Source organism: Carassius auratus, chromosome 27 (genome assembly GCF_003368295.1).
Source record: "Carassius auratus strain Wakin chromosome 27, ASM336829v1, whole genome shotgun sequence".
NCBI classification, from domain to species: domain Eukaryota; kingdom Metazoa; phylum Chordata; class Actinopteri; order Cypriniformes; family Cyprinidae; genus Carassius; species Carassius auratus.
Genome location: NC_039269.1, coordinates 9,261,664 through 9,283,768, shown reverse-complemented (window position 1 = coordinate 9,283,768; position 22,105 = coordinate 9,261,664). Strand labels below are relative to the sequence as shown.

The 22,105-nt window shown below is 36.9% G+C and overlaps 2 protein-coding genes and 1 pseudogene across 6 annotated transcripts in view; 2 read left to right on the top strand and 1 right to left on the bottom strand.

Moving 5' to 3' along the window:
- Positions 1-261: 261 nt before the first annotated feature.
- Positions 262-4,994, top strand: LOC113045397 (mitochondrial ubiquitin ligase activator of nfkb 1-A-like; annotated as a pseudogene).
- Positions 4,995-8,856: 3,862 nt separating this feature from the next.
- Positions 8,857-11,115, top strand: LOC113045416 (calcium/calmodulin-dependent protein kinase II inhibitor 2-like). The gene is made up of 2 exons (XM_026205803.1): positions 8,857-9,367; positions 9,902-11,115. The coding sequence occupies exons 1-2, from the start codon at positions 9,199-9,201 to the stop codon at positions 9,970-9,972; spliced, it is 240 nt and encodes a 79-aa protein (XP_026061588.1). The 5' UTR covers positions 8,857-9,198; the 3' UTR covers positions 9,973-11,115.
- Positions 11,116-11,333: 218 nt separating this feature from the next.
- The window catches only part of ece2a (endothelin converting enzyme 2a), a 71,850-nt gene continuing 61,078 nt past the window's right edge, over positions 11,334-22,105 (bottom strand). For all 5 annotated transcript variants that reach the window (XM_026205787.1, XM_026205788.1, XM_026205786.1 and 2 more), the window contains one exon: positions 11,334-18,084. In XM_026205787.1, the coding sequence (XP_026061572.1) occupies positions 17,797-18,084 (288 nt within the window). In that variant the 3' untranslated portion in view covers positions 11,334-17,796. The remainder of the gene's footprint in view (positions 18,085-22,105) is intronic.

Below are 22,105 nucleotides of genomic sequence, written 5' to 3'. Positions count from 1 at the left end.
CAACTTATTTCTGAATTCTAAATGCAAAATGTCTCAAACATCTCATTTAAAATATATAAACTTTATAAACTGCAGAGGACAAACTGATTTTTTTTTCATTATCATAATAAAAACACGTATAGGTTAATATGTGTTTGGCTGCATAAATTTGTGTCACCAAATTAAAGTAAAATTCACAGCTACCCAAAAAGGTGAAAAAGGTAACAGGACGCGCGTTGACGTACCCATGGACGTACCACGTGAGTCAAACTAGTAGATGCGGCAGCCATCTTGGAACGGTCAACTTGACGTCATTTATCTCACAGAGCCGCCCTGTGCAGGATTGTGTAACATTTTGAATGTTCAGTTATTACTATGGTGAATCAAGTTGACCGTTACAATATGGCGGACGGCTTACGTTTAGCGGCCAATAGAAACTGTCGCTAATGAGTTAAACATTGCCGTTGTTGGGCCGAATTTTGACCCCCTGCCAAATTATTACCCCCTCGTTCAAATCGCTACCTGGCTGCTTGTCTAATCCTAACCCCACCCCTAATCGTCACCGTTTCCGGGAGTGTCGTGAGTGTTAAAGGTAGTTTCCTGTTCTTCTCGCGATATTCATTTATGTTGTTTTAGACAGAACTTTAGGTTTATTCATAAGATGTACATTTCTCATCGTGTTCAAAGTATTAAGGTTAAAGACTTAAAATGTCTTAAATGTCACTTTAATTTTGACAGCCTACACATGCTTTGCCTTGTTTGGTGATTTGTTGTTATTGTTATATATGTTTCATTGTTGTGATGGTGTTGGTAGTGTTAATAAATCGGTTTTCCTTAAATCGACGATCAAAACACCTAAGACTGCATAGACTTACATAGTTGAAATGTTCAAATGTGCGAACTGGCAAACAATTCCAAAATGTAAACAGACTAACAAGTCTTTGTCGTCTCTTTGTCTTTCATTTCTGCGACTGTCTGTAATCAGCTAGAAAATGTTGTCTGTTAATCTGTAGGTTCTTTCTAACCTTTAACTTAATAACCTTTAATATTTTAAAATTTTCAAACCAGGATCTCAAGCCAACATCTACGTTTATTATTTATTTATTTAATTAATTTATTTCAGTTTGTGTCTGTTAGGTGATTAATAATTTGTAGAGACTTGCCCCATGATATAAATTATTTAAATTGGACGTTCTGTGAACTCCTATGTAGGGATGCTAAAGAAATTAACCTGTGTTCATGTAATTAAAAGCATTTGCTAAATGAACAGTAAAACGTAAATAGTAAAAATGACTGAAAATATATGCTGAATTAAATCACCATAGGTTCTCTTGATTCATCTTGGGCCAGACTCCTGTTCATTATGAATTCCTTCTGTGTTCAGTAGTCTAGAGAAGAGGAAGAGGGTGAGGAGGAAGATAGAGGATTTCCCCATCTGGACAATGGAGATTGTGTGTTTTGGTTCAAGTGTAGCTCTCTCTGGTCTGTTTTATTACATCTACAGAAAGAAATGCAAAACTGTGGATAAACTTAAAGTGAGTAACATTGCAAAAATGATGATTTAGACCATAAATATGGGAAATTAGTGCTTATTTGGATTTAAAATACCTGCTACATAAGATTATGAGAATTTTCTAAAAAAGAAACAAATTTGTTTTTGATGCAAGGAAGCTACAGTTTTGCCGCTGGATGAAAAGTTATCAGATCTTTTGAATGCCACACCAGGGAAATGTCTGCAATATGTGGTCATTGAGGGTAACATTAATTTTCCCTTTTTTAATGAGTTAGCTGATCCGTAGAATATAACTGGATCTCTCTTTCACTTCCACTGACTTGTTCTCACTTTCTCTCTCTGTAGGTACAGTGCAGCCCATAGGGGAACCCTTAAGGAGTCCGTTTCGAGAAGGCACTGTGGGTGTCATCCAGACACTGGTCCTCCGAGAACACAAACTTGTGTGGAACAGTTCTGCACGCACTTGGCAAGTCCTGGTCTCTTGCTCATATATATATATATATATATATATATATATATATATATATATATACACACATACACACATAAATAATTAATTTTGTTCAGCAAGGATGCATTAAACTGATCAAAAGTGACAATAAAGATATTATAATCAGTGTTGGGGTAATGCAAGTTACGTAATCAGATTACCTTTTTTAAGTAACCAGTGAAGTAAAGCGTTACTTTTTAAATTAGAAGGAAATATTTGAGTTACTTTTTCAAATAAATAACTCCATTTACTATTTTCCGTGACTTTTCTGACAACTCTCGTGTTACCATAATGCTTACTGTTGTAATAGACTAAATATTAACATGTATTTACTCATCTCACCTGCACAAAAATAGATTCAGTATCCCTCTAAATGAATAAAAAATGTCAAATGCAAACTAGGAAGTATCAACGATAATTAAATATTTTTAGACAAATATCATTATAAGAATTTATTTTAATAATTTTATGAGCCAGTGTCTTTAAAACCGACCTTTGACAACCCAATTCAACCACTGGAAATGACACATTCAATTTAGTTTTTTTTAAAATACTGTTGAACTTTCTTCTCCTGCGTCATATTCTTCATGCGATTTGTTTGAGTTTCGCTCTCTACTGCACAGACATTAATTGATATTTCCTTCAGCTTGAGGCATATTTAATTCACTTTTGTTGTTAAAGGAAAAGATAAATTTTTTATATTGAAAACAAACCAGCTAGCCCTGCAAAGATTTTACAAGTCACTCAAAAGTAACGTAATGCAAAGTATTAGTTTTTCAGGGAGTTACTCAATAATTTAATGCATTAGTTTTAAAAGTACTTTACTCAACACTGATTATAATAATACAAAACATTTTCTATTTCAAATAAATGCTGTTCTTTCGAAGTTTCTATTCATTAAAGAATCTTGAAAAGTACCACGTTTCTTTTTATATTCTTTTTATATATTTTATATATGCAGCACAGCTATTTTCAACATTGCTAACATAAAGAATTTTCCTTGAGCATTAAATCAGCAAATTATTTCAGATTTCTGAAGGATTATGTGACTCTGAAGACTGGAGTAATGATGGTGAAAATATGTCACATCTTTCAGGACAGACAGCAAGGGTGTGCTTCACCAGCATGTGAATGCTGTGCCCTTTAACTTGCTGGGTGTGAACAAGGCGTTTGTGCGTGTGCTCTGTCCCCTGGAGGCCACGGGTCCCAATTTGCAAATCGTCCATGAAAAGTTCCACCAGGCCAGTTACAGCTTCACAGACCTGACCGGTCAGAACCTGTGTGGAGAGAAGCCCAAAGGTCATCTTGAAATAGAGGAGATGCTGAAAGTGGGCGCATCTTTGACCGCAGTGGGTGAGCTCATCCTGGACACAGACTGCCTCCCGAAAATCCGCCCACCCACTGACGGCTCAGAGTACTTCCTGAGGACAGACGACTTTGAGACCTTGCGTCTGGAGCAGGAAGGGCAGGCAGGGGTGTTCAGGGTGCTGGTGTGTGTTTGTGCATTGGCAGGTGTGGCCATGCTGATGTGGGCGGGACGCAGGTATTATCGCCAGCTGAAACTGTGATGGGAGCAGGAGAACGTGAGGAGCGAGTTTGAACTGATGGGCTCAGGAGAGGAGGAGAATGCAGTGGACGTACCTGGGAACCTGTATGTAAGTAACCCATGAGTCAGCGTGCTGCTGGACTGCAGACACCTGTGCTGCTGTTTCCACTGCTATCAGGCCTTGCCACAACCCATCTGTCCCATCTGCAGGCAGAACATTAAATGCATCGTTCTTTTATCAGGCCTAAGGGCAATTCTGAGAAAAAAGGTCTGAACAGTGAGATATAAACTTTAATGTAAAAACTAAGAAAGAATTTATGAATTGTGAGATTGAGAGTCTTATTTTTTAATCACTGGTAGAAATAAGCTTCCAAATATCTCTGCTAGTTCAATGTGAAAAGTCGAGTTCATCAGAGCTCAAACATGTCACATTACATTAGTTTGGGATGAAATAGCATAAAGTCAGAGCAAATATGCTTTAATATTTTAGTGAATATCCTGATAAACAGATGTCTTTGTGTTTGACTTTCTGTTTATTATTCAAGTATTTCATGTTTGGCACTTATCAAGTGGTTCAAGATAGTTTTTTTGTTGTTGTTGTGGTTGTTTTTCCATTAATAAATGTTGGCTATAGCTTTATTGTATTGAATGGTTGGTACAAATAAACCTAGTATCTAAAATTAAAATGTTGTTTAATATGGTTTAAGCTTAGTGGCTTAATTTATGAATGAGATACTGCACTGGGTAGATTGTTTTTGAGCTTTCAATTTCCTTTAGGTCCAAATTTTAAGCTTGTAATGTAAAGTTCTGGACTACTTTGTGTTGGGGCACTGTTGTGTACTTGCTGTTCCTCTGTACCAGCATTGTTTGAAGTTTTCACATACAGATTCTAAATCATAAGTACCTCAGTTGTTTCTACACTCAGTGATATTGCTGATTTATTAGAGCTTGTGACATGGAAAGTCATAATTATTCTGAGAGAGACATGTGTGTTTGCCAGCAAGAAATCTTGCAGGTTCTTATGCAACAGCTGCCGTGATCCTGTTACAAATAACCTCTGTAAATTACCCACAACAACCTTGCCATCTCCTTCTGACTTTTTGTCTTAAATATAAGCAAATGAGATGCAGAATAAATAGTTGAAGAAGAAAAAGCTTTGCCAAGGTCAAACTGAACTTTTGATGATTCTGCATCTACCACTAAAGCTTTTAATTTTACAGTAAACCACTAGAGGGCAAAAGAGGGACAGAGTGGTAAAGTGAAGTAAATTTATTTGCATGAATCAATGCATCTCTTGCATAAATTTTCATCCTCTGTGCTCCTGCCTTTTGCCCTTCAACTTGAAGTATTCAAATTGGCTGTAAAAGTAATTCAACAAATTATATTAAACTGACTTTAAAAATCAAGTTAAATCTCCTAAATAAAAAGAAAATAAAGTTGACACTGATTAAATTAATTTTATGATTGTAAAGTAATAAACATTTTTATATATTTCGAACACCTGAACACTTTCATAAATGAAACATGCAGAGAAGTACTTTTTTTTTTTTAAGTTTTTTTTTTTTTAAATTTAGCTGAAGCTTTGATTAAAAACAAGTGAAAATAAGAAATTGCTTTTGTGGCAACTAAGTACTTTACAAAGTACTAAAAAAATTAAGCTCAACAGAAATATTAAAAACTAATGAAATGCACTAAAAAAGCACTAAAAATTAGCTAAAATGAAAACTGTTAAATGCAAAATATGTTATGTTATAAATTATTCTAAAATAACACCAGTCTGTACACCAGCAATATTTATATACCATGATATTTAAATAAAAACATATATATTTCGGATAATATCATATGGTCATATATTCAAGGAATATGTTAGGTCAATAGAATTTTAGAAGAGAAGTTTGCATTTTGTTGAAAAAAAATGTAAGGCTTATTATTTGTAAGTTAAATCTGTCATGAAGTGGAATCTATATTAAATAAAAGATTATTAAATAAAAAAAATAAGATAAATCTCTTATGCTCACCAAACGGCAATTTTGTAAATAACCGTTTTGTTTTCTTATTATAATATACATTTATTATTATTTTAAATGCTGAAAACAGTACTGTGTAATATTTTTGTGAAACTATGATACATTGTTTTTTCAGTATTCTATGATGAATTAAAAAGAACAGCATTTATTTTAAATATAAAATGAATTCTAAATCAGTTTATTTTCACTTTTGTCCAATTTAATGCATCCTTAATAGTAGCTAATAATAAAAGTATTAATTTTATTTTAAAAAATAACACTTTGGTTTTACCCTTTTCCTAGACCCAGACATTCAAATAACCATACAAAATGTTTTAAATAGACAAATTAAATTAGGTAGACAAATGAAACTATAAAACTATAACTTGTAATTTCATAAATTTACTGTTAGCGTTTTAAGTATGCTAAATAAAATTAGTTAACAAATACTATTTTTACACTTTAGGCATAAATTAGCAAAATGCAGATTTCTGTTTTCTTTACTCATCACTTATCTTACTCTAGGCATATTCTTCACTGACAATGTAGTTGATTTTGCAATTAAGTACACTAGCTGTGTAGGCTACACAAAATTATTCCTTGTTTTGGAAATCACATTTGAAACATCATATTTTTTCCTAACCAGATGCTTGCTGACTTTTCAACTGAAAAGAAGGCGCATATATCGGACATAAAGACTGCATCTGCGAATTTCATCGCCCACCCAAATCCTCCTTTCTGTTCTCAGTTTTTCATTTGACTCGGGTTTTTGCGATCTGGTGTTTTTTAATGCTGGCTAGAGATTACAGTGCATAAGTCAGCAGAGGCCAGTGTGAGTGCAAACACTCTCCCAGAGGACACTTTCACACACAGCCCACTTCTGTGACTGAACACAACACCTGACAGAGGAAACACAAAGGAAGGAAGAACTTGGAGGCACAGTAACAGGAAAAAATGGCTAGGCTATTACTGTTTGTTGCAAACTCAAGTGACTTATATCATTGGAATCATTGAACAGATTGAGTTCAGTGGCATTATAAAGTCTAAGTATAATAGACATTCACCCATTTGCAACACCACAGTGAAGTGCTGGAGTTTTCCAAAGATCCCTAAAAAGGTTCAGAGCCCAAACCGCTATGGTTTCCAAATGACTTGTCAGTATGGATCGGCCTACTGTCATTCATTCATTTACTTGAGCAGTGGAGCGGCACAGACTATGAAAATCCTTTTGCTCCGGAGGACAGTGAAGATATGAAAATGAGCTTTGAGAACTGCAGTTTTCTGAGGATTGTTGCCATGCCAACAATCCAATGCTTGAGTTGATTCACAGAGAAAAGCCTACATGCTCATTAGTTGTAATGCTACAGGGGATACAGTAAAATATAGGTTAGAGGTTAATGTTTTGCATTAGTAGTTTAAAAGAAAAAATACAAATAAGCCATTTAAAGATCATTTTAGGGACCTTGTGAGCTCTATCCAGGGTGCTGAAATATGTCTCATAGTATATAGATTGAGAGAGAGAGATAATATTCATGCAAGGCATGTGCATCATTACCATAAACCCCTACTTAGCCTTCATTCAAACACAATTAATTCAAAGGAAGTATCGGAAAGGCAACAGGTGGGCCACGGTGATGAACAACTTCCGGCATCTGGAGACCGAGGACAGAAGACGCTGAACGTGACGTGCGCTGATGACGACTGAACAGCAGCAGCGGGTGTCACGTGAAATTTCCCTGGAACACCGGCGAATGAATCTAATCGCGGTAAACGAATCAAAACAACTGATACGCCTTTTCCACATTCTTCTTACCCTCCACTTATCGGGAACCGGAAGACAAAGGTCATTACAATTATAAACATAACAGCCTAACAAAATAAACAGGCTACTGTTCGTGTACAGTTCATTCGAGTTGAACTTTAAAGCTACTGTGGTGAGCAAAGCGAAGAGAACCATAAAAACTGCTTTGGATGTGAACCATATTCATGTGGCCAAGACTACTTTTACGGAATTTACATTTATGGCATAACATGTCAGCCTACCTATAAACTTTTTTTGTCCCGCTAAAGATGTATGACCGTTCACCACGAGACCAAAAACAATATTAGCGTCCACACCAACGGACAGCAAAGTTCTGTTTTTCTATTATTATTATTTTATGTAAGCTGTAAGCAACATGAAGTTCACGTTTTTACATTTATATAAGCCACGTGTGGATTTTACTGTTCTCATCAAATTAGAACGATTATTGAAAGGTTATCGTTTTCGGTGGTCCTTGAGGGGCCCCAAAATTTCACAGAAAGGCCTCTAAATAGACACACTCTAAGAATATTTTCACACATTTTTCATCCTGCCTATTGATGATTTTTTTTATTACAAATTATACAGACTATCTGGGACAAAACTATTTTTTATGGTGGAAATGAAACCTTTAGACCTTTAAACGAATAGCTATTGAAATTATAACTTCTATAGCCTAAATGTTTGTTTCATTTTCATGTTTCAAGAAATGTTTATTTCTTTATTTTTGCTTAAGCAATTTTTTAAGAAAAAATAACATTTAATACTTTTTATTTTAAGATTGATCTGGGTCTGGGATAAGCGTAAAAAATCATGCATATTAAAAAAAGTAGCCTATAGGTAAAAAATGCATTTGAAACGTGGCAACAAAAATTAATGGGAAAGGAATGGGGAAAATGTACTAGCCTGTGTGACCTTTAATAATAACAAAAAATAGGCTATGGCTATGTTTTGAGAAAATGTTTTTTTTAATAAATGATTATATTTTACGGGTTTGGAACAACATAAAGGTGAACAAATGACAGAATTTTAAATGAATTGTGACTGCTTTTACATTCATTTTAACATTCATGTTAAACAATCGGAGAATGTTATGAATTCGAAGTTTATGAATCAATTTTACAAATGGAGACGTTATGGCAGATCCAAAATCTCCAAAATATTATATTTTAATAGAAAATGAACCCCTACTACAAGAAATGGCCAAAGTTGAAAAAATAGGCTAAACCTATTGCAGCAAAATATAACGGCACAATAAAGCTTGCAGTATAAAGTTGCTGAGATCTAAAGTGATCTCCATCAGGTCTTGCGATCTTTTCCTCTTTCGCTTCCAGATCACAGGCTTCACAAAGACCCCAGTGAACACTGTAGAGCACCGTTCAGTGCTGCCTCTCACCACTTTCAGCTTTCGCCTGATGGGGCCACCCTTGCACCTCTTGGAGTCCCCATCTCTCTCTCTCTCTCTCTCTCTCTCTCTCTCTCTCTCTCTCTTCTAAACACACACGCCCGGATGGATGACTTCACTGTTCCGCCCGGGTTTCCTTTATGATCGCGGGATCTCCCGTCTCTTACAGCAGACTTCACCCGACCGCGGATGTAGTCGTACACTCAGCCGCGCTCTTGCTCTCTCTCTCTCTCTCTCTCTCTCTCTCGTTTGTTCGCTCTCTCATTCTGCACCGAGCACTCCAGTCTGTTTGGAAGTTGGCGGTGCGAGGAGTCTGAAATTTACGCGAGGGGATATCTACGCAAAGAAAAAAAAGTGCACTTGTTTTGCGGGGATAGTTGCCATATCCACCGTAGCTGCCTACATACATCAGTTATTTTGCGCCTTCTGCGTCGCGAACCCGTCCTTCAGCAGTCATGTCCGAGGTTCTGCCGTACGGAGAGGGGAAAATGAACGGATACGGAGCGGACAACGATGTCAGTCAGATGTCCTTCAGCTGCGGGCTGCAGGACACCAACTCGTTCTTCGGAGCGTCGCAGGCGAAGAGACCTCCAAAACTTGGACAGATCGGCAGAGCGAAGAGAGGTGAGAATGTTACCTGATTGAAGATAACTTACTCAAGTTAAAGGAATGGAGACTTGCGTTTTCACTCACTTATTCTTCCGTGCAACACAAAGGGAGATGTAGAGGAGAATGACAGCCTCGATCACCGTTTACGTTAAATTGCACGGGGGAAAATATATGCAGTTGGCTATAGTGAATAGTGATCGAGCCTGTCAGCTCATAACACTTAATAAATTAATCCATACGGGATTACAACATAAAGACGAGAAAATTACATAATTAATTTAAATGCATGCTATTTGACAGTTGACATCTATAAAAATGTCAAACTGTCACCAGTCTCCTCGATATGTTGGCTAAATAATAGGCTATTTCATGCAACCCGAATGAAAAATGACCTTGTTAAGTGATATTTTTCACATTTAATATGCATTTTAACGCATTTGAATGCGTTTATTGTGTGTCGAATCTTGTTGCGCAGTTTCAAAGCGCACTGAACACGCATGCTAGATCGGCGAAGCTCTTGACACCAGCTGTCTGTCTTCTTCTTTCCAGTGGTCATCGAGGACGACCGAATAGACGAGGTGCTGAAAGGCATGACCGACAAATCATCACCGGGCGTGTAAACCCGCGCGATGCCTTGAAGACATTTCAATTTTTTATCACCGATTCGAAGCACTTGTCGGTTGTGCATGTGAAGAAGACTGCAAAGAGATGGAGAGACTGTGGCACGACACTCGAACCACGAGGAGACTTGAACTAAAAAGGGAAAACGGGAATTAAAGAAGGGAGAGACGGAATTTCCTTGGGGGTTTGCTGGCAATTCTCCAATATAAACGACAACGGAAGCTTTGAAGAAGATGTTGGCGATGTTGTTGAGGCTGCGCGCTGCGGCTCATCTGTGAATTAAGATGGATGGACTTGCCATTATTATTCCACGACCATCATCTTCCAAAAGCGCTGTAAGCAACACGAAGTTCAACCGAAGACTGAACCGCATCTTACGCTCTGTTACTATAGATGTACAGTATCTTAGCTCAAAGACCTTCCCCATAACACACAAACAGACATATATGGATCTGCCTTGAGCGTCGACTTCAATCCGACTGCTGCTTTTAGAGACATTTTAGACTTCACACACAAAGACATTGAGCTCCCATAATTATAAATGAACTATATGTATGGTGCAATGTGAATATTTTCTTTCGCTATTTTGCATCATATTCTTTTTTCAGAAATTGAGAATATTATCATACATGCCCACAGGTGTTGAAGTGTGTAGTCTTTGAAGCGTCGTTTGGTGATCTATAGTTTTGCCCTTCACTGTAGCTGATTTGTGCACCTGCGCCACGGATTCACATCATCAGTACAGCACAGGGGAACATTGTGCATTACCGCCTCTTGTAATTAACCAAACATGAATGCATCTTGATTTCTTCCAAGCCTAATTTTATACATAAAAAAAAAAAAAATGATCAGCTCCTCACATTTCTTTAGTCGTGTCCATCTCTTTGCATGAATTTTCACGTCGGTGCCAACAGAGGTGCCACCATGAATCTAACCCTGGCACGCTTCTTTCAGAAAAAAAAGTCATATTTGTATTTTTATATCTAAATATTTGTTATTTAAAATGATATGCTAGTATGTCGTCTTAAAGAATCATCAACAATGATGTTTATATTTCAGAGAAAAATCTTTAGACAGGGATGAGAGTAGCCTATAATTCAGTCTGGTTGGAAAGGTTTTTTTTTTTCTTAAAAAAAAAAAAAGACTTGAATGAATGTTTCTCCAGTTTTTTGCACACACACATCTGTGTTGAACTACTGTTATATGGAAATCGTAAACTGTGACTTGAGCTTTGTTGATGAATTTGTTAGAAAAATTACGATATTAGAAATCTACTGCACTGTTTACGAATATCTTCAAATAACTTGTTATTTGACAGGTTGTTTTGACATTACGTTTCTTTTGTTGATTTTATTTGAAATTTTTGCTTTGTTTTGTACCATTATTCTAAAGAAACTGACTATGGTTTGTTGTGCATGAAACCTTAATACTTTTCAATAATGGGACATCGTTTTATTAAGCAAAAAAAAGCAACAAAAATGTCATGACATTCTAAGAATGAATCATTGCATATTAAAATACCATTTTCACTGTATTTGGTGAACTAATAAATGGTGGAAGAACATACAGATGTGCGTTTCTGTCGTCATTTGGCTGCATTACAAAGAGATAAACAAGTCTGACACAAATATTGATTTTGAGGTCATCACGACACATGCACAGCCTGCCCAATAAACAAGGCACAAATACTATCCATCACATGATTAAACAAGTATGATGACATTTAAAAATATCCAGGAGCAATGACCAGATCAAGCTGTTGTAGTCTAATGAAATATTCATATTTCGATATAATTCATGTCAGGATGGATGTATCTTCCTGTGGAGCTCAGAGAACTGCAATCCTTCCTTCTCTCACAGATCTTTAGTGCTGGAGTCTTCTATTAGGATGAAGCCGTATGGAGAAAATGTTAGTGCATTTCAGGCCTGTATTTCTCAAAGGACGCATGGTGAAGTTTGGAACCAGCTCCGATGGCCATGTAATCACACTCAGAGGGATTCAGGCTAAACCAACAGTCATGACGAAGATTGTTCTTGTGGCTTAAGGTCCTATGAGAGCTTTGAGGTATGCTACTTCTTTTACTGGAGGATCTTCTACACTTCGAAAGATGGATTGGAAGATGGATTTTAGGTCTTGATGTATTTGGTCAAGAAAATAATTTGACCATTTCCTTGAAATCTTTAAAGGGATAGAGTACTGTACACCCCAAAATGAAGTTAAGTCACCTTTATTTCTGTAGTGCTTTATACAATACAAAGAAAGAAAGTCACAAGTTTGGTCTGACATGGGGGTGAGTAAATGATAGCATAATGTTCATTTGGAGGTGAACTCTCCCTTTAAAAGAAGATGTGGCACAATAAAATCAAGCTTGCGAGTAAGCAGACCAAGTAAGAACACAATCAGGATGTTAGTGGTGATTTCAGGTCATTTTTTCTATTGAGGTTGTTCATTTAAACTGAATATTGTTTCTACACAGATTGGATGAAGCCACACACTGCTTTCTGTTTACTCTAAACACTCTGAAATGCAGTTAGATTTTACAGCAATATTGATGTTTTTCTTAACACACAGTCAGACACAGATCTCCGCTACAATGTGTGCATTTCAACCGCAAGAGAATCAATGGCTTTTATCCGTGATCTGTGCCGTCATGCGGCCATGAGTGGGCTTCGGGTCAGCTATATCCAATGTGTGCAATTTGGCTTAGGATCCATCTGCAAACAAGTCAGGCTTACCTAAATCAATTTAAACTCCAATACTCATCCAATCCTGATAACGTTCTTTAACTCTATGACCCGCGCTCAAGTTTGGCCACTAAAATTTCCAAATGATTTTCAGATGATCAATGGCAGTTTAACATCAGCAGTTATCCCAACATCTATGTGAGACGAGATCCTTGCACAGCAGAAAGTTCATCAGACAGTCACTCAAGAGCAGTCAAGGACACCTAGCTTCACCAACTCAGTCTATTAATTCACCTTCATGGCTGTTGCAGTGTTCCTGAAAGGCTCCAATGCTCAGGGGAATCCTTAGCGCTTCACACAGGCTGCTCAGAGCTGGAGATTACTGATACACTATCTGAACAGACAGCCGGCCCACGGCAGCTCTGGACTGACTGAGCGATGCTGTGGCCTGACCCAATATGGAAAGCCCAACTCTCAGCAAATAATGACAATGTGATAATGGAAGAAAGAAGGAGAGATGACATTCCAAGATTCTCAAAAAATGAGCTCTCTGCCCGAAGAAATGAAAAAAGCACGAGAGAAAGAAAGACATTTGATTAAAAACTACTGTTCTTGATTCATCCGTTTGTAGCTTTCATTTGGTGCTACTTTGATCTCCATCATTAGCGATAAATAACATTTTCTTGCAGTAAATTCTCATTTAACGCCACTGTGAATCAAAGTGTAGTGTTTAAACTGGATTGTATTTACCATAAATATGCACAGATTCACATTCAGCCACAGAGGAATTGATATCTATGTCATAATGCCAAAATTAAATACTCATACTTTTGGCATTTTTTAATTTTAAAAAGCATTGTAGATAGACATCAGGAACTGATGAGCAAAAGTAATGTTACAAACCAGATTCTCATTCATTGCATGGCTCAGTGTGGATCTGCTTACCATGATTATCCAAGGACAAGTAGGACATGATCCAGGATTTACATTCTGGTTGGTTGTTTCACAACATTCCTGTCAACCAATCATCTTTTAGTACTGGGTTTAGGGTTTGGCTTGGGACTTAATATTCATCCTATCATTTTGCTTTGAGTTTAGGAGTAGCTTGAGGAATAGGAATAGGAATGTTGTTCCAGAATTCTGCAGCTCAGCAAAAAAATTACTTTTGTATGTTTCACCATTATACAATTAAAGAGATACATGCCAGGAATTACCTAAACTCCCCATTATACTGAATTAACAGCAAATAAATTTGAATTGAACTAGCCACACCATTAAGGAAGCTGAATTGGAAATGACAGACAGAGAAATGTAATGGATGATGCAATGCATTGTTGGTGTTTCAGTTTGGTGTTCAACTTGGAACCAAAGTTTGAAGAACACCAATAAAAGTAATCTACAAATTCATCCATCAAAAATCAATTTATCCATCCATCTAAAATCCATCCATCCAAAACCAGACCCAAAACAACATGTGCAAACCACATTAAAAGCACACAATTTGACTTAAACCAAAAAAAACTAGTTTGTACTAAATTCGATAATACAGTAACACTTTAGTATAGGGACTAATTCTCACTATTAACTAATTGCTTATTAGCATGCTTTTAATTAACATTGGCGGTTTATTAGTAATTATAAAGCACATATTCTGGATGACCATATTCTACATCCCTAATCCTAACCAACTAACTTACTAAGCAGCAAATTATGAGTTTATTAAAGGGGTTGGTACAATGTTGTTTTATGCATTCCAAATTGTTTACACTGTTAGAGTTGGATTCTGATGCAAAACATGGCCAAAGTTTAAAAAAATGATTTGGATGTATAACAGAGTATTTCTGTGCTAAATACACACTTCCGGGTTTCTTACAAGTTTCAAAAAAGTTTTTTCCGATCATGGTTCTTCATGACGTAAGGAAGGGGTGGAAATCCTTATATGGGCATTTCTTCCGGAAGAGTGTTCCCGCACACACATCCAACAAAGTGAGAGCAAAAGGGTGCCCATCAACACATTTCCTTTAGCAATGCTGCAGGGGACTTTCTGGGGAAGAATGTCTCTAAAGAGGTGTGTTTTTGGTTGTAAGGGAAAGATGTTCAGCCTCCTGAAGAATCCAGCGCTACGTAAACAGTGAATGCAGTTTGATTTACCAGATAGCAGCGCGGTTTCCCAAGTGTGTTTGTTGATAAACGATTTATAAATAAGTCCCCGATCATCGCTCTATTTTTGCACAGCATTTGATACTGAAAGATGGGGCGGTCCCAGCTATAAAATATCCCAGTCATGATTTAGAACTGCAATATATAGGATGCAGTACTACTCTACTCAAGACTAACATGAGATTGAGTGAAATTGTGTGTGTTAGGTCCCCCTTAAGGCAAAAGTCATAGTAAATGATTTGTTAGTTTAGAGAATTGGGTCTTAAAATGAAGTGTGACTGCAAATATTTGTAATATATGCCCATTTTTGGCTATATTAGACATCAGAAAGGTGTTAATTATTTAGAAGCTTATGTCAGTTCCAAAATAGTGTTAATTGATAAGTTGGAAATATTACATACTGTAAATATATAAACAATATTGTGTTATCATGAAACCACACCATTCATTTATACGCATTATATGACCTAGTTCATATAGATAAAAAAAAAAAAACCTGCATAAGTCAAAATTTCAGTTTCAATTTAATTTAGATATATACGTCTCTAGAGTAAATGTTGCACTAAGCTGCATTACGCATTGTTGTCAATGGAGCTGGCTGGCTCTAAGCAGGGGTTTATGTGTCTGCTATCAATACCACATAGACTGCCGCTTCTGGTGATGTAATGGTGTGTCCTGACCCCTCCTCCTGCTTAACAACAGAACAGAAACATGAGCTTTGTTGAAAAGAAGGATCTCAATCTTTGATGAATGATATTGAAGAGTCAAATGATAATTTCTGATTCTTTTCTTGTGTGTGCAATAACATTGTCTCATGAAAACAATCTGTCTGTAAACTAGAGGCAGGGATGCACCAATGGGGTCAAGGTTTGGCAGGTTAGCCGGTCTGTTTAGCTCTGCTGATAGATGTCGTAAATACACCATCTGGACCTAAAAAGCCTCATTCTCTATCCAACTTACCATCTATCTCTCTATCTGCCCATCTCTCAATCCATCCATTCATCTGTCTGTATCAATCCACCCATCCATCCATCCATCCGTCTTTCCGTCCTTCGATCCATCTACTACCCATATGTGTTTATTTGCCTGTCTATCCATCCATCCATCAATTTATCCACCTATCTGTCGGTCTATCCTCCTCTCTGAATATCTGCCCATCACTCTATCCATCCACCCATCCATCCAACTGTTTATCTGTCCGTCCATCTATCCTTCCATGCATCAACCATCTATCCAAATTAATTCAATCAAGGCATTTTCAAAGTTTTTCAACTTTCAAACAAGGCATTATTGTTGTCAATAACAACGTCCATGACATGAAGAATTTAATTTGCTGAGTACCATACTATAACTGTTCCAGTTCTTCTCCAAGACAAGACAAAATAGCTCAGAAAGTATTTCACAGGTACACTTCTGAAAATACTCAATCAATTATTCAAAAGTACATTATTGAATATCATGATCTTAAATGTCGATATGAAGTAAAGCTTGCGTGTGGGTTTGCATTGCGAGGGGGTAAACAACACATAACCAGCCATTAGACTAATCAGGGTCTCCTGTTCTCTGCAGCAGCTTTATGGTGTTTAGGCAGCACTTGGTTCCTGAAGAACTGCCACACAGCATGTCGTGAGGATACGATCACAGAATAAATCTACACCCGATACGTGCGGCTCACCTGATACCAGCGTCCATCTGATACGGTCCCTGCCCTGACGTCATTTCTCAGTGCTTCAGTGAAGGGGAAAGACCTGTGACTACATCATCAGCTTTCACAGATAACACATTCAATCTGGACACAATCAACTCTGAACTAAAAGGTTATGAAACTGCTACTGGTATGTGAACTGCTACTATTTAATGGTACATGCTCACCATTACTTTTTCAAGTGTTAGGGCATAATCCATAACCTTATGTTTTAATATGGGTGCATCCCACATGGACACAAAGAGTTCTTCAAATTGCACAAGTTACAGAGAAGAGGTGTTCTATTACTGTTCCAAACGATTAAACTGATGGATTTTGCCTGAAAGACAACATAATGGTTAAAAAAAAATACCATAGATTTCCCCAAGGCATATTTAGGGAAACTACTATCTCTTTTGGGGTGGCTTTTTGTGTAGAAAGAAAAAGAATTCTAAAAAGAACTCATAACACCTTGGCAACCATTCCATGACATAGTGTGGGTTTAAATATGTTTTGGTCTCTCCTGGTTTAAGAAAAACTTTCCTCTATTTACTATAAAAATCGATCTATGTTCACACTGACATACAGGAAGCTGATCTGAAATTCAGGCACCTTCCTCAAGCCTTAAAATAGACGGTAATTACATTCCAGAGCTAAATTAAAAATAAATGATTTCTGGTTTATTAATGGCCTCCTCCGATTCACTGCAGCCATTCCTCTTCCAAAAGAGCGCAGACATGTCTGTCATATTCTGGCACACAGCAGGGCTGTTTGTTTTCTGTCTGTCTGTTTATTTGTTGTTTGAGGAGCGTTTGTGACAGATTTGTCTCTGCACAATTGTGCAGGTGTCAAGCACTCAACCTTGTCATACCAATCAACACAACTGAACAGAGAAATAGGACGGCGAGAGAGAGAGAGAAAAAATACAGAACAGAGTACAAATTCACATCAAAGCATGTTTAAAAAAAGGCTTTTAAAGAATATACAAGATATTTAAAAAGAAATAGTTTAAAAGCATATAGTTGTTCCAAGTACTGACCCAATTCTAAACGGATACAGAGTGGCGTAAAAGTCAAACATGTAATTCTAAAAGTTTACAGGATCCCAGAGGGGAGGGTACTCTGTTTGTTTTGTTTTATTTCAGCGTAATGTTGTCCTTAACATCACAAAAAAAAAAAAAAAAAAAGGAGAGGAAGTGTAATTTTAGGTGCGCTAGGATAGGAGCCTAAAAAAATATTTAATTATGCTGTAGAACTTCTGTCAGCAGTCTCTTGATTGATAGATGTTAAACTCCCTATAATCCAATGTTATTCAGGAAGTCCTCAGAATCTGCTTCTTGAAATCTTATATTGGTGGGTGGAGCCTCAGCTTCCTCAAGCAGTCTTCTCTCCAGAGCAGCATCCTCAGAGCTAAGCTCCTCACCTTTGGTGAGAACATAGAGGAAGTAGTGGAAGCTGTTGCCATAGTGATAGTGCTTGATAGACCAGTCATACTCCGCTCGAGCGTAGAGTCCCTTACGAAAATGTGGCTGCGCAAACGTGACAGAGATGAAACGGCCACCGGGTTTCAAAACACGACTGACCTGTGGGGAAAAACAAATCATCTAATTATCACAGTTATTATAAGCGCTTCCATGTATTATCATCAGCATTATATATGATCATTTCTAGAATTATTATTTCCAAACAAGTATTAACATTTCTTCAAAGTCCAAGTCCACACGCTGCCAAGATATTAAAATACTATGATTAACTTTTTATTGTGATCATCTGATGCATTTGTTTTGTAAATTCGATTAAATATTGTGTTTAATAATTATGACCTTTATATTATCATCACAGTCACCAATGCAGAACCTTCTACAGAATTACCATTAATTCACATTAATTATATGCTGATTCTCTATGGGGAACTGAAGTTGCAGATTTCTTTTGAAAAATGCACAAACTCTAACAGATGCAGCCAGAAGGAAAATGCAATGCACAGTAATGTACTTTAGAGCTGTTATTTCTCTCTATATTCATATTAGCTGCAGGCTATAGACACTGGTGACAAAACTGTCTCCAAAAGTTTGGAAATTATGACGAAAATTACCCTTTAAAAATGCCAAGGGTCATTTTCATGTAAAAAATAAAATAAAAATTATTCTAAAATGCTATAAGTAATATTTACAGAAAGCTTTAGGCCTATTAAAACAAAATAACTATATAACCTTAGTGGTTATGGTCAACAGGGCTGCATTCATTTAATTCAGTTAAAAATTCTGTGATGCACCAGCCCTCAGTGTCACATAATCCTTCAGAAATCATTCTAATATGCTGATATGATGGTCACATGCTGATCAAGAGACATTTCTTTTTATATTCAACAATATTTTTGTTGAAACAATGCAATTTTTCACGCAATTCAGTTATTTATTTAAAGTATTTTCTGCTATTTTTTTTAATCAATTTGATGCATCTTTGTGGAGTAAAAGTATTAATCTCTTAAAAGAAAAAAACTTTTAAACAGTAGTGTATGTACGGTATATGTGCCCATGAGCGTGTTTGAGTGTTTGTGAAAGTGTGTGTGCGCATCACGTGCCCCTGCCACCCATTCTTCATCTGCCTGAAGAAATGAATAATTCACACCTTCAGGTGTCAACAAGGAATCCGCCGAGAGTGTGAGAGAAAAGAGAGAGTCAGAATAGAATAGAACTTCTACAGGAATGAGAACACTGAAAGTCACACTTTCTTTCTCCCAGTTTGAAATAAACATGTTACGGCCACGTTCTCTAGTTAACTGACCAAGTTAAAGGGTTAGTTCACCCAAAAATGAAAATTCTGTTAAGAATTACCCTCATGTTGTTCCAAACCCGAAAGACAGTCGTCCATCTTTGAAACACAAATTAAGACATTTTTGATGAAATCCAAGAGCTTTTTGACTCTGCATAGACAGCAATGCAACTGACACGTTCAAAGCCTGAAAAGATACTAAGGACATTGTTAAAATAGTTCATGTGACATCAGTGGTTCAACCTCAGTTTGAAGACTGACATGGGAGAGAAGAAATTGTTTAAGAAAGTAATTATTTCTGTTTTCTTTGCAAACAAAAAGTATTTTTGTAGCTTCATAAAATTACAATTGAAACACTAATGCCACATGGACTTTTAAAGATGTTTTTACTATTCTGTGCCTTGACTGTGGTAGTTCTCTTGCGGTCTATGCAAGATCAGAAAGCTCTCGTATTTCATCATCTTAATTTGTAAGGTCTTATAGGTTTGGAATGACTTGAGGGTGAGTAATTAATGACAGAACTATCCCTTTAATTCTAGATTAATGTGCTCGAACTATGAGTCGGGGTTAGTTCTTCCGGTAAACTCCAAAAATGACGAAAAAGTATCAATCAAGTACATAAAACATAGTCCATATCTAGAGTTGTTCCGATTCCGATACTAGTATCGGAAATATCTCCGATACCACAACAAATTCTGGCATCGGCATCGGCGAGTACATGAACCCATATACCGATCCGATACCATTTTCTTAAAAAAGACCTAGTTATGACCGCAAGCTTTGCCTAACCGCTGCACGGTTCTTCTTCGCTGCTCAAAATGCATTGAAAACACAGGAAGTTGTGCTGTGTTGCCACAAGCAACCCCTGTTTAGAGCAGCGAAGAAGAAATGAAAACGCGTTAGCAGCCCTTATCTATATATGACTGGATCACTCATCACATTCTAAACTGCCAAAAGACAGTGAAGCCGCTACTATATTATAGATCAGTGGTTAGCAGTATGTCTCTGTAGTACCGGTAGTTACAGACTCTCGAGTATATTCAGTACCGGCAACTGCGTTCAGTCGCTTCCGTGTAAGTCAAAACGCAGGGCTCCAGACAGTAGCCGAATATATACTAGTGTCTGTGAATATTAAACTGCAAAATACTATTTAAATATTACTCCCGCAAAATCTACATCTCTGTGGGTGACTGGCACAGATGCGCGAGAGCTCGCTGTTTTGTAGTCTCTGCTGTGTGTCATGAGGACACGAACGCATAGACCATCACTTCATGAGAATTTACCGTTTCATTTGAGAATACTGTCATATCATAAACACAGACACTCAAAGATCTTCATGGCAGCCCATTAAAATAAATGTTTGGTTTACATGAGTAAATTGACAATATATAAAGCTACTGTTGTAGCCTACAGTAATAATAATACATCTCTATAATAATAATAATTATGCCTAGATGGTTGCTTGTTTTTTACTTGTTTTTTACTTGTTAGAGATTATCTGATTAATAGATCTTTTTTTATATTCCTAGACTTATTTGTTGCAGTTTTTTTATACAGTTATATTGTAAAACTTAAATACCTTTTTTAGTTTGCGGTGTTAGATTTTTGGCTGCATTTGAAGTTCTTTTTTGCATAAGAAAATAAATAATACTGTCAAATTCATGTTAGATAATAAAAATACTGTAATAAATACAGTAGTTCACCATGTATTTGTTCATGTTTTATTGAGGGATCTGTCTGAAGCACACCATAAAAAAATTCTAGCAATTTACACAGGGCTAGTAGTATATACAGCTGTATATACAGATATACACCCAGGTATCGGATCAGTACTCGGTATCGGCCGATACCCTGAGCCCAGGTATCGGAATCGGTATCGGGAAGAGAAAAAGGGTATCGGAACATCTCTATCCATATCACCAAAACATGGATAATGATTCACTTAAAATCTTCCTGCTGTCTTATTCAATTCAAATACAGCACGTCAAGATGTGTTGCACCAGTTTTGACGTCAATGACAAGATACTTAACAACCAATGACATTTGCATTGCTGACGTGCATTTCCAGTCACATTTGAATTAAAAGCAAGCAAAGGGATATGAGAACTATGGTGAAATATTTTCTACAAATAAAAGCTTCATCGGATAAAAAAAAAAGTATCCTAAGAAAACAGTAGGAAAAAGTCACAGTGTAAAAAAAAAAAAAGACATTTCTAGTCTTTTATATGTAAAAGCAAGCAGATCTGCTTATCCTGTGACAGTAAATCCCATCAACCATGGTTGCTTCTCCTCAAAGGCAACACTCCATCATGAAAGGCAGAGAACATGACACTAAACAGTTTCTCCTGGGTGAAGTGCCAGATCTGTAGGCGAATCAGATGATCTCAGCTCGCCGTTAGCAGCTGATGAGACTAATGATCAGGTTTATTGATCTCTCTCTCTGCCTCTGATTAATGACCCTCAGACACACACTGTGCTTTTCCTGGAACATCACCAAACCAGTCTCAAGGTGAATGCTAAACCCTGGATCACACACAATACAGCCTAATGTACAGCCAAACATCAATACATCTTTGTTGTTGTTTTTGTTGTTTTGCTCTGACACAAAAAGACATAGGAATGAACGTTCGAAGGACAAGTGTTCTCTCACACATGCCACCTGACTGAAAAAGTACTGTGGTTAATAAAGAGAAAGGGGTTTTCTTCAATACAATCTGACCTCACAGGCAGCATTACTGTCATCATTATAATAATTATCTTGCTCCACTTACTGTAAAGGGTAATGTCAGAATTACATACTTCCCACGTTATGAGTCTTACAACAATTAC

Excerpts from the sequence above, each read along its gene's own strand:
- LOC113045416 (XM_026205803.1), top strand. The coding sequence starts at position 9,199 with ATGTCCGAGGTTCTGCCGTACGGAGAGGGGAAAATGAACGGATACGGA. Across the intron at positions 9,368-9,901 it reads GATCGGCAGAGCGAAGAGAG|TGGTCATCGAGGACGACCGA; the intron begins GTGAGAATGTTA and ends TCTTCTTTCCAG.